Consider the following 11,759-nt stretch of genomic DNA (forward strand, 5'->3'; position numbering starts at 1 on the left):
CTAAGTTTCCAAACTAGATTGGAATAATTAGTAGTAAACACTTGTGATTAAGCGAGCCTTCAATTCCCACACTCACCCACTCTTTTTAAAGTCACGAGACCCACTGTCCCATTGTTCGTTCAATTGTGTGTGTGGCGTGGCAGAGGAATTGATAGAGAACTTTCAAAGCTCTTTATCTTCTACCATCACTCAACTAGCCTCTATATCGCAGTTCCAAACTGAAAGTGTGTCTCGCAAAAGCTTTTAGTTCTATCTTCCCTTCATCTGAAAGAAAGAAAGAAAAGAGGAGTGCTGGCTGGCTGGCTTGCCCCTCATATTTATATATATTTTCTGTCTCTCTCTGCGTGTCGGTACCATGTAGGTCTTCCCCCACTACTACTACTACTACTCTATCTCTGGTTCTTTCTTCTATTCATGTGATGACTTGTTTCCTTCACAGGAGACCAGACCTTAACAATTTGCCTGATGACTACAATAGAGATCATGGCAAACAACTCCTCCAAGACACCTTCTCTCCCGGTAAATACTTGTCCTAGTCTTATTTTTGTTATACTAGCTAGGTAGGTGAAACATATGTGGAAGTTGGTTTAATTGGGTGCAGGTTGCAGGAAAAAGAAAAGCGGAAAAGAGGAGTGTGGGAAGGTGTATGAGTGTAGATTTTGTTCCCTCAAGTTCTGCAAGTCCCAGGCTCTTGGGGGACACATGAACCGCCACCGCCAAGGCTACTCTCTACTCTATTTCTTGAAACTTTAAAGAGATCAGAGGGCCCTGCTAGCTGCTATTTGCTTCTTTTTATTTATTTAGATTATTTGATTTTCATCAGAGAGGGAAACAGAGACGCTGAACCATGCCCGTCAGCTGGTGTTTCGTAACGATCATCATCAACCTCCACCTCACTTAGGGTATGTTTGTCATTTCCATTATTTCCTTCTTCCTCTCCTTAATTCATCTTTTGAATTCAGATGCTGTCAAGACCCAACTCTCAGATTCCCAAGATACTTCTCTGCGTCATCCACGTCATCAACCGCTGCAGCATCTCATCATCAGCCCTATCTATACGCTTCACCATCCAGGCCACCGCCGGTCTCCTTCCCGGGGGCTCCTCACGATTACTACGTGGACCATGTCCTCAGCACCGCAGAGTCATCAGCAGGAGCAGGAGGAGGCAGTTACACGTGCATAGGTGCACCGGTGGTGGGACAAGCAGGGAAGGAGAGGGAGCAGGAAGGGTCGCTGAATTGGGGAAGATCATCATCAACATCGGGATCACAGCCTCATCATCGTTTGGATCCTCCTTCAGCGATCAATCGGTTTCAAGATGGGTTCTAATATAATATATATGAGATGAGATGAGATTCTTTGTTTATTATATATATTTGAGTAAGTGATGATTATGAAATAGAGTTGTAGTATGCTATGCTATGCTATGCAGTATGAGAATGAGAGAGAGACATAACAAGACAGATGGGGTCATGACTCATGAGTGAGAAGAGAGAGAAAGTTATCACTACTTTGTTTCGTTTGCTTTTCTTTTCTTTTCTTTATCTCAACAGTGACTTGGCTGCAGCTTTTGAGCTCATGTACACGCTCAGCTACTTTGGCTTCTTCGTTTTCCTCTTCTCTTCTTCTCCTCCTTCTCCTTCTCCTTCTTTCCAACTTTAACAACTAACTAATAAACCATTGTATGTATAGCCTTATTATTATATTCATTGAATGTGTGTGTTGCCCTTTTCTTACTCTAATTGGTGGTGGCTTTCGCAGTTTCACTTTCACTACCTGAATCTTTGCCGCTTCCTCTTCTTCTCTCTTGCTCTCATTCTAATTTCTTGAAATGCTTATGCTATCAGTGTCACACATGTCTGCACAATTAGGGTAATGACATACACACAACTCCGACTCCTCTTTAATTTAGACCCATCTTGCTAATTGGGATCCATGCTTATAACAATCAAACCTGCCAAACAGTGGCGGAGCTTGAAACAAAATTTTGGGGGCCAAATAGAAATAATTGTCAAGGTGCTTTTGATATGGACTTCACTAGAAATAAGTTTGTCTAACCTCATCTCTCTGATTTGGGTGATATTGTCAAATTTGAAGCCGTTTTCTAGGGTCTCGTTCCAAAGAATTAAGGTCAAACTTATCGGATGCAACTCTTTAAACTTTTGAAGGTTATATCTCGCTTTTTTGTGATTCATTAAAGTAGAAGAACTATCTACATGTGTTGATATTGTAAAAGTTATATGTTCTCCTTCTTGAATATTAGCCTTCCTCTTACAAAATACATCAATTCTTTGATTTTTCACAATTATTTTATATAAAAATTTGAATATATATCCTATAAAATATGTAGAAAAGAAGTTAGAAGCACAAATATTAAAATTTATAATATTTATTGATTTTTTTATTAATTTATACAAATACAATAATATCAATACTTATTGAATATTCTAATTTTTTTATCATATAAAAAATAAATTAAATAAACAGTCAAATATAAAATAATATTAAATTACATAAATAAAAAATACCTAATTTTTATATTTGAACTCGAAGGTAGAGAGAGTGTTGCTTATTGAATAGAGAGTTGTGAAATACAAATACACTCGGTTCGGTCCAAATCCAACATGTTTTAAATGTTTAAAATTAAAAATTATTGTACAATAAAAGCAAGAGATGAAGATTAAACTTTGGTATTTTAAGTCATAATAAAGTATTTGAGCCAATTGAACTATTTTTTATTTTTTGAAGAAGTACTACTAATTTTTTTAACAAAAGTTTGGGGGGTCATAGCCGCCCTTGTCTCAACTAAGCTCCGCCACTGCTGCCAAATATCTCATTTTCTTCTTAAACCACAAACCTTTTATCTCTCAAATTTTCTACTTGCACACAACATATAGTAATAAAATCAACCTCTTATATTTGTTTTCAACATTCGTGAATGAAACCAACCAAAACTACCATCAAACAGTTTTGTCACCGTCATCTTTGGTGCTAACGTATAGTATAGATACACAAATTTTCATTATCCATATCTTGAGTAATGAGCTTATGTAAATTAAATTTCCATGAGATAGATGGTTAAAAATTTTATATATTAAAAATGTTTTGATAAAAAAAATATATTGATAAAAAATTGTTAAAATTTATTATTTTTTATTTTATTTAATATATTATATAATAAATAAATACTAAATAAAATAAATTTAAACTGTTTAAGCGGATTATTTTTTATTTTCTTAACATATTACTGCTTATATATTTGTGTTTTGTTGATATAAAGAGGGAGAATGAATACAATTTCTAAGATAAAAAATAAAAACATATGATAAGTTTTTCTTTTCCTAATTAATATTCTTTATTAAACTGATTTATTTTATTATATATATAAATGCGAGAACTAAAATATAAATATATAAAAGTCTTAACCATCTAATAAAAAATATTCTCCCTCAAACAATAAATTCTTAAATAAGGTTAACTTTTCTAAACCGAATCTTGCAAACACATTGTTGTAAATAGAGCTTAGTTAGTACAAGTATGAACTTTTATTATTTGAACTTAACAAAAGCCTGCGTTTTTAATTTTGGTTTGGGGCTCAATAGCCATGCAGCCCATGCTTTAATTATTTGGATAAGACTTGCTGCTAAGTATTTATCAACCATTATAAAAAAAAGTATTTATCAACCATTATAAAATTAAAAGCCTTGTTTAGATAATAAAAAAATATATTTTATACTTATAACTATTTTATAATTGATTTTCTATCCAAAGTTTATTTAGATTTCTAAACGAGAAATCAAATATATAGTGCATAGATGGATCCCATCGATCCAAAGAAACGAAACTGATGAGATATCCAACGAAAGTTCATTTATTTCTTGGTCAGATAACGATTTTGATGAAAAGGAATCAAAGATTCAATCACTACTTAATGCTTTAGTTTTAGTTTTAAATAATTTTATATTATTAATTACGAATTTGGGCTATATCACTACTTGAGTCCAATTGAAGGAAAAAACTTGTCTAGCAAATTGAAACTGACATTGATAGTTGTGTAAAAATAATTATTAATGGTAAAAATAAACTCAAAAAGTACCACTGGCTGATCTGGTAATCTCGCATTTCAAGCTCATAAATAAAAGATAGTACTAAGAAGATAATAATACTACTGTTTAGTTTAGTTTGGGTTCTCCGTATCTTGAGACTAGAAATTATTAATTTGAGAGCAGTATAGTATAGTAGGGTAATAGCAATGTAAGGGTGTGTTTGGTTTTGAGTTAGAAGAACAAGAAGTACGTTTGAATGCATTGAATGCGTTTTTTTTTGTTTGGATTATTTTTTTTAAACGCCAACGTGATTTTACATTTTTAACGTGTGTTTATAAAAAGTTAAAAATTGTAGTTTCTGCGTTTAGATAATCAAGTTAGGATTGAATTTATTTTGTTTTATCAATTCTATCCTTTATTTTCTTGCTTGTAGTCCTTTTAGTATTCAAATATTTTAAATATATAATTATATTTTTTATTAAATTTTTACTTTTTATTTTGTATAAAAAAATATTTTTGTTTGACTTTGTTAAAATTTGTAAGTGTAATTCTTGTATATTAATTTATTATTATAATTTTGTTATAATATAAATTATTGATCCCATTAAAAAGAACAAAATAAATAAAAAATTAATTATAACTAATAAATAAAGTCATGAATAATTAAAATTATAGTTTAAAATAGTATTAAATAAAAGAGTACTGAGAGTATTAAAAAAATTATAAATAATATAATTTAATAAAGTATATTTTGATATATTTTTTATATATTATTTTTATTTTTGATATAAAAATATATTTTGTCAATTTTTATTATTATTTTTATTTTAGTAAGTAAATATTAATTTTATTATAAAATTAATTAATAATATTTATTTAAATATCTAAATTAAAATGATAGAATAATATAAAAAATTTATTTAATTTAATGTCTATTTTAGTAATTTTTTATTTAAAAGTAATTTTGAGTAGTATAATCCAAACAATATTTATTTTACTATAATCCATTTTGATACAAAGATTACAAAACATAAATCATTTTAATACAAACTTACTTTTCATTAAAATTAAATTTGCAAAATTAATTTTATATAAACTCCCATTTACAAACTGAAATCCAAAGACACACTAATAATCTAACCTTTTAAAAGGTCTTATATGCCTATAAAGAGGAGGTAGTAGCTAATAGGTAGCTGTTGAGGTGATTAGATAGAACCCAAAGATTACTAAGACACTTCAGGCAACCTAAGATACATAGGGTTGAATTTCTAGACCAAACCCATTTTTGGACAAACCATGAGCATGCATGTTTGTGGGGACAGATATTAGGGTTCCAGGTGCTTAAAAGTACAAAAAACTCAAGGATTGGTGGTGAGTATGAATCAATAATATAATAGCTCTATGCATTAAGCTATAGAGTTTAGGATGGAGCTACAAGACAAAAAGATACAGACAAATTGATATTGGTGATGCCAATTGCCAAGCCAACCATGAGTAGAGCAGTTAACAGCTATAGCAATTAGCCCTAAGTCCTAACAATCAAAGCTACTAGTAATTAACTCACCATCTCATTGTAATTGCAATATTAGCTTTATCTTCTTCATTCATGCCTATCTGGCTCCTTATGTAGCCACTAGCTTCGGTTCATTCAGCTTATCAGATGCACCACCACAGCACCACTTGCATTGGCTTCTCACCTTCAACACTTAGGAATTTCTTTTTGAAATAAATTAAATTTTTTTTATTTCCCAAAACAAATAAAAATGTGTGTGTGTGTGGACATACAAAATAATTTTGTTTTTATTCATTCCTTCTACAATATATTTATCTTTATTCTTCTCTTCTACACTATATTTAAATATTTTAATATAATTTAAATAAATAGAATATTTATAAAATAACGTGTGAATAGGCCTGTTTTAGCATTCATTTTATTTTTATTTCTTGTAATAAGTTCTAGATTATTTGTTTAACTCTTACTTTAGAAAACAATTGTATTCATAATAATTTTACTTAAATTTAAATTATATTAATTAAAGTAGACTTTAAAATATCCTAAATATAAAATTATGAATACAAACTTAAATTACAATAAATTAAGATATTTAAATTAGATTAAAATATTTAAATATGATATAATAAAAAAATAAATATATTATAAAAAATAAAAAATTGTCTTTTACCAGACACTCACATGCAGATTTTTTTCTAAAATAAAATAAAAAATTAGTATTTTCTCAAACACGATCGTTAATTGTTGGACTTTAATTCTCCTACGATTTTTTTTGGTATTTGGGCAAGTTGAACTCTATAAAAATGAACAAATTTGCCTTCACCCCATTAAACTTTATAAAAATTATAGAGTTCGTCTTATTTTCTCCCAAACTCTCCCTTTAAAATTTTCAAATCACATATTTTTAATCTATATCATCGTCTCCAAAAGAGTATATAGATCTAAAAACAATACATAAGAGTACAAAAAAAATACATAAACAACAAGCATGACTTTTTTAAAAAATTTTTTAATTATAAATTTAAAAAACAAGCCATATTTAACAATGACAACAATTATTATCGTCTCCAAAAATATATGGATAGAACAGAATAAGTCATATTTAATAAGAACTTTTTTAATTATAAATTAAAAAAATAACTATTTCTAAAAAATAAAATACGACTTATTTCTGTGTACTCTTATGTACTCTGAAATACATAAAAAAATACAAAAGAGTATACAGAAATACAGAAAAAAATAAAAAATTGTCTTTTACCACGCGCTCACATGCAGACCACACTTTTTAGGAAAAAAAAATAAATTTTATATATAAAGATGTTTTTATTTATTTTGAGAAATAAAAAGTTCTTTAATTTATTTCAAAAAAATTCACACTTTCACTCTCTCCACTAATCATGTCACATCTTCGGCACATTCTTCTTACATTCTATTTTTTAATTTTAATTATTATTTTAAAGTGATTGATGTCTCAAATGTTTTTATAAATGTTTTTATATTTATGGTTGCTTTTCTGCCTCTCTATACTATTTCATATGGTACTGATCTTATAGGGTCAACTTTGTAAGAGAAATTATCTATGAATCCGTAATCAAACACACACTTATATATACAGTGTACTGATATACTTGAAAGTTTATATATATATATATATATATATAAACGATTGTTGAACCAATGCTTTCTCAACTATAAATAATACTGTACATGAGATAAAAGAATCCTAGCTAGTTGAATAATCAACTCTTCCAATGATGGATGGCGTATCCGCTATGTATGTCAGTAGAGACAAACGTGAATTAAAAAAATGGATTCCATTATGACAAAATGCATATGGAAGAAAAGCTAGAAGCAATTACTCTTCAAGATGAAATGTTCTAAGTGTACTAGATTAATAATACTGTACTCTTAACTTTGAGTAACCCACTTCTGTGGTGTTTGACAAAAGAAAAAAAAAATGTATTCCAAGATCTATAAGTTTTTTTTTACTTGATATATATTTTGCATGTGTGTCTCCTTATTCAAAACTTAGAAAACATAATGCAAATATATGACTTCTTTTTTTTTTTTTTGGTGACAATATATGACTTCTTTTGAATACGTACAAATTTATCACTCTTATATTTTAGTGAGCATTTATTTTAAAATATTATAATTGAGTATTATAAAATACTTTGTTTATTTAGCGTCACGAATAGTTGAAAATTGTTTTAAATATTCTCAAAATAAGTTCTTAGACAAAAATATAATAATTAAGATATAATAATAATTTTATATCTTAATTTTTGTTTACTTGACATGGGAATATCAAATATTTACCGAGAAAAAAAATTATATTTTAAGTAAGAAATTATTTCTGATAGTCAAATTTTAAAATTTCAAACAAATATAAAATAATATATTTCTTTAAATAATACTTAAAAACAATTGATTTTTTTAGTAAAATACTAAATCAATCTATAAAAAAATTTTAGTTAAACATTCTAATTCTCAACAAATTTTAATCATCAATCAGTCTCTAAATTTTTATTTTATTAGTCTCAATGTCAAACTATCCACTTAAATAGAAAAACTCATCTTAAAATTTTAAAAGATTTTAGAAACTTACATGTCTTTATTAAATAAACGAGGATTATTGATTTGTCTAATTTTTTATTAAAAAATTGACTTAGAGATTAATATGCCAAACAAAATAGAAGGTTAGAAATTGATTTAGTAATTAAAATTTCTAGAGTTAAATTGTTCAACTAAAAATTCGTTGAGAACTGATTTAACATATTTTTTTTTTAAAATGTTCAAGTAAAATACAAATTTTCACTAAAAGAAAATAACCGGCGGATCTTTTTTATGATCACATAAATATTTTTGGTGATAAGAAAATGTAAACTTTAAATGTTAATAAACCCATTGTCTATTTTTAAAATTAAATAATAATTATTAACTTGTTCGATAAATATTAATAAATGTTAAAATATTAGTAAAAATTCATAATTCTTGTAATGATTAAAAATTCTCATTTTTTTTCCATATATATATTTTGGTTTTACTGTATATTTTTTTACCATATATATATTTGATAAGAGACAAGATTGAAAGTTCACTTATTTAATGATAAAAGCAGTTTATAAAAGAAGGCATTGGAGCTTTAAAGAGCATTAAGCCCCACAAAAAACACAAACAAAAATGGAAAAGGAAAAATGGGAAATGGTACAGAGGATACAGGCTTTGGCTCACAAGTCACTGAGTCTCTCCGGGTCCCCCTACTTTTTCATTTCAGTACTTTTGTATTTGCACAAACTGATCAAAAGACATTATCAAATTGCAAACGCATAATCTATAGTCTTTGACAAAAGATATTCACAACACTGATAAAAAAGACAGTACATATGAGATCAAATTTTTCTTTGATCCTGATTCCTGAAACACTGATCCCCAGTAAAACTACCTTCGTTATACCTCACATTCCTTTTTCAACAGAGAATCCAAACATCGTTTCTTCATAGCTAGCTTAAACACAATAATTAATCTTGCTATGTACATATGGATACATATTTTTCTCCGTTACGAAATTTCTATGGTTGCAATTCACTACACACTTTAATGCATGTAATCATCCTAGTCAGTCTAATGTACTCTTCAGACTTTAATGCCTCTCGGGATCAGAGAGAGAGAAAGGGCTTTGAGATGCTGTTGGATCTTGGTGATTGATGAGTATAATATAGGGCCACAAAACTGAAACAGCTTGAGAAAGAGAGCAATGCAGGGCCTTAGTTATATCTTAATCTTAAATGCAGTAAAGCGGAAAAAATTTGAGAAAAAGGTTTTGATTTTTTAATATATTAAAATACCCCTAATTAATTGTAAAAAAAGTTCTGTTTAGCATTGTTAGTGTGCATAATAATAAGAGGCAAAGAATAATAATTTGAATAAAAGAATTTAGAAGAGGTTTGATATTATAAAAGTTGATGAAGAGACAGAAGCAGTAGTTTTGGATGTCACCGACTGTTAATAATAATTATGAAACCGTACATGAGATAAATAAATGAATGAGAGAATGTTTAAAGTGGTGAGTGAGATCTATCTGTGCAAATTAAGTGCTACTTTAATTAATCTTTCATCTTCTTCAATCTATCAACCCTTCTTTAAAAAGAAAGGGCAGCCTGCTATACTCTTTTTTTAGTTGTTTCCATCGTTCAAGAACTCGTGAATTAAAAAGAAAAAAGGTAGAAGAAATCATGAAGATGCTAGCTTATCCTCTCTTTCTTGCAGCTTTCACAGTAATTTTCTCCGTCACTTACGCCGTGCTTTGTCTTGCTGCGTGCTGTGTCACAATTATTATTTCTTTCGTTTATATCTCTCTACTCTCTGCCCTTTCAAACAAACAATAATGTGTCTTGCTTTTCTTCAATATGCCACAACTCATCTCACTTGAACAAAATAATTTGCTTTTAACATTAATTAATTATGGCTGCCAATCAATTTTGAATTCATAATGTCCTAAACTTATTAAATCCCTGGTTACTGTAGCCTATTTCTAGTTTTATTTTTTTGACCATTGTAAATTATTTATAAATAAAAAAAAAAGTGAAGTTCTAAATCTAATAGATAGATAGATAGATGTTTTTATATAAATATTATAAAAAAATCTTTTATATATATATATATATAGTTAGTAGAAATATAAATAAAAGCTTGAATTATTTATAATACATGGATTATTCTTGTATTAATTTTTTTTACCGAAAATAAAAAAATTGAAACCCGTAGTTTTTTAGGTAAGTATGGAAAGATTATGTTATTTGAATTATAACTCATTGGCTGTTACATTTAAAAAATTTAATTTATACTTATAACACCAATTATATTTTTGTCGCATAGGTTAAAAAAACTATAATAGGTGATTATATTTTTTTAAAATGAGATGGCACACAATTAAAATTTTGTACACTAATAAAGGAAATGCAAGTTAGGAGATTATTATTTTTTAGTCAAAATATTAGTCACCTAATTGAAGCAGAAAACTGATTTCATTCGAGAAGTGTATTAATTAATTAATAAAGTCATTAGTAGCTACATGCAGAAGTGATGTTGAAAGTGAGGATAATAGAGATGCAATATTAGAGAGAAAGAGAGAGAGAGAGCTTTCAGGTTCCGTCAGTGTGTTGTCGACGATGAACATTATGCAATAGGAGAAATGAAGAGGAAACATATTCACCGAATCTGTAAAGAAACCTAAAATCCTTCGTCACTATCTCATCACTTGTCTTATAAATTTTAGAATATAACCTGCATTTGAAGGTTGGGTGCCTTAAAAAGAGACAGCTGATGACTGCACCTGAGTTAGCAATGGTGGTCCATGCAATAATGATGCTCACATTTAAGATCATTCAATATGCATTAACAAATAATACTTACACTATTCAGTATGAATTATTAGGATCGCGTGTCATGTCCTTGTTCTATATTATATGTTTTTAATATACACTTGTTCTAATAAACACATATATTAAAGTTATTAATTAGACAATTTATATAAAAATTTAAAGTTTTAATGTATTTATTAAAAGAATTTAAAGACACGTATTAATTAAACCGTTTTTCATTATGTTTTTGCATTTTTACGAAATACAAAAATATTTAATATCTTTTTAATATTAAACAAAAATTCAACTGTAGAGAGCCAAATTTTTTATTTTAAATTTTAAATTATAAATTCTAACTCTAAATTTTATACTTTGTAAAAAGTAAAAGTTAAAAAAATAATTTAAAAAAATATTAATTAATTAAAGATTAAATTTTTATACTTTAACCATGCATATAATATAATGTTTAATTTAGTTTTCGTTAATTATGTGAGAAGGTTTTTTTTAAAAAAAAAAAAGAAAAAGAAAAAACATCTACTGATATATATACAGGAACTGTCTAAGGTGTAGTAGCTAGGTGGTGAAGACCTTAGGAGTTTTTTTTTTTCGGTTTTTTTAAGGGTGATTTCTTTCAAATCTATGGTAATTTTGTGGGTAAGTTACCTTTACACATGTGTCATTATCTCAGTCATTGATCAAAAAAATTTTTAATCTTTCATTAATTGATTCATTAAATACTTTTACACTACATTGTATTTTATAGTATTTACATTATACCACACTAAGTATTTATACTGTAACATAAATGGGTACAATATACAAATAATTGATTTTACA

The 11,759-nt window shown here is 27.8% G+C and overlaps 1 protein-coding gene across 1 annotated transcript; it reads left to right on the plus strand.

The window, feature by feature from the left end:
- The first annotated feature begins 100 nt into the window (after positions 1-100).
- On the plus strand, positions 101-1,463 carry LOC107641989 (zinc finger protein JAGGED-like). Its single transcript, XM_016345334.3, has 4 exons — positions 101-357; positions 440-519; positions 602-721; positions 824-1,463. Coding segments are annotated over exons 1-4 (708 nt in total). The 5' UTR covers positions 101-355; the 3' UTR covers positions 1,330-1,463.
- The last annotated feature ends 10,296 nt before the right edge of the window (positions 1,464-11,759 follow it).

Source organism: Arachis ipaensis, chromosome B5 (assembly GCF_059453495.1).
Source record: "Arachis ipaensis isolate K30076 ecotype BB chromosome B5, ASM5945349v1, whole genome shotgun sequence".
Taxonomy (NCBI): Eukaryota; Viridiplantae; Streptophyta; class Magnoliopsida; order Fabales; family Fabaceae; genus Arachis; species Arachis ipaensis.

Coding starts and splice junctions, on each gene's coding strand:
- LOC107641989 (XM_016345334.3), top strand. Junction 520..601: donor CCAAGACACCTTCTCTCCCG/GTAAATACTTGT, acceptor AATTGGGTGCAG/GTTGCAGGAAAAAGAAAAGC. Junction 722..823: donor CATGAACCGCCACCGCCAAG/GCTACTCTCTAC, acceptor GATTTTCATCAG/AGAGGGAAACAGAGACGCTG.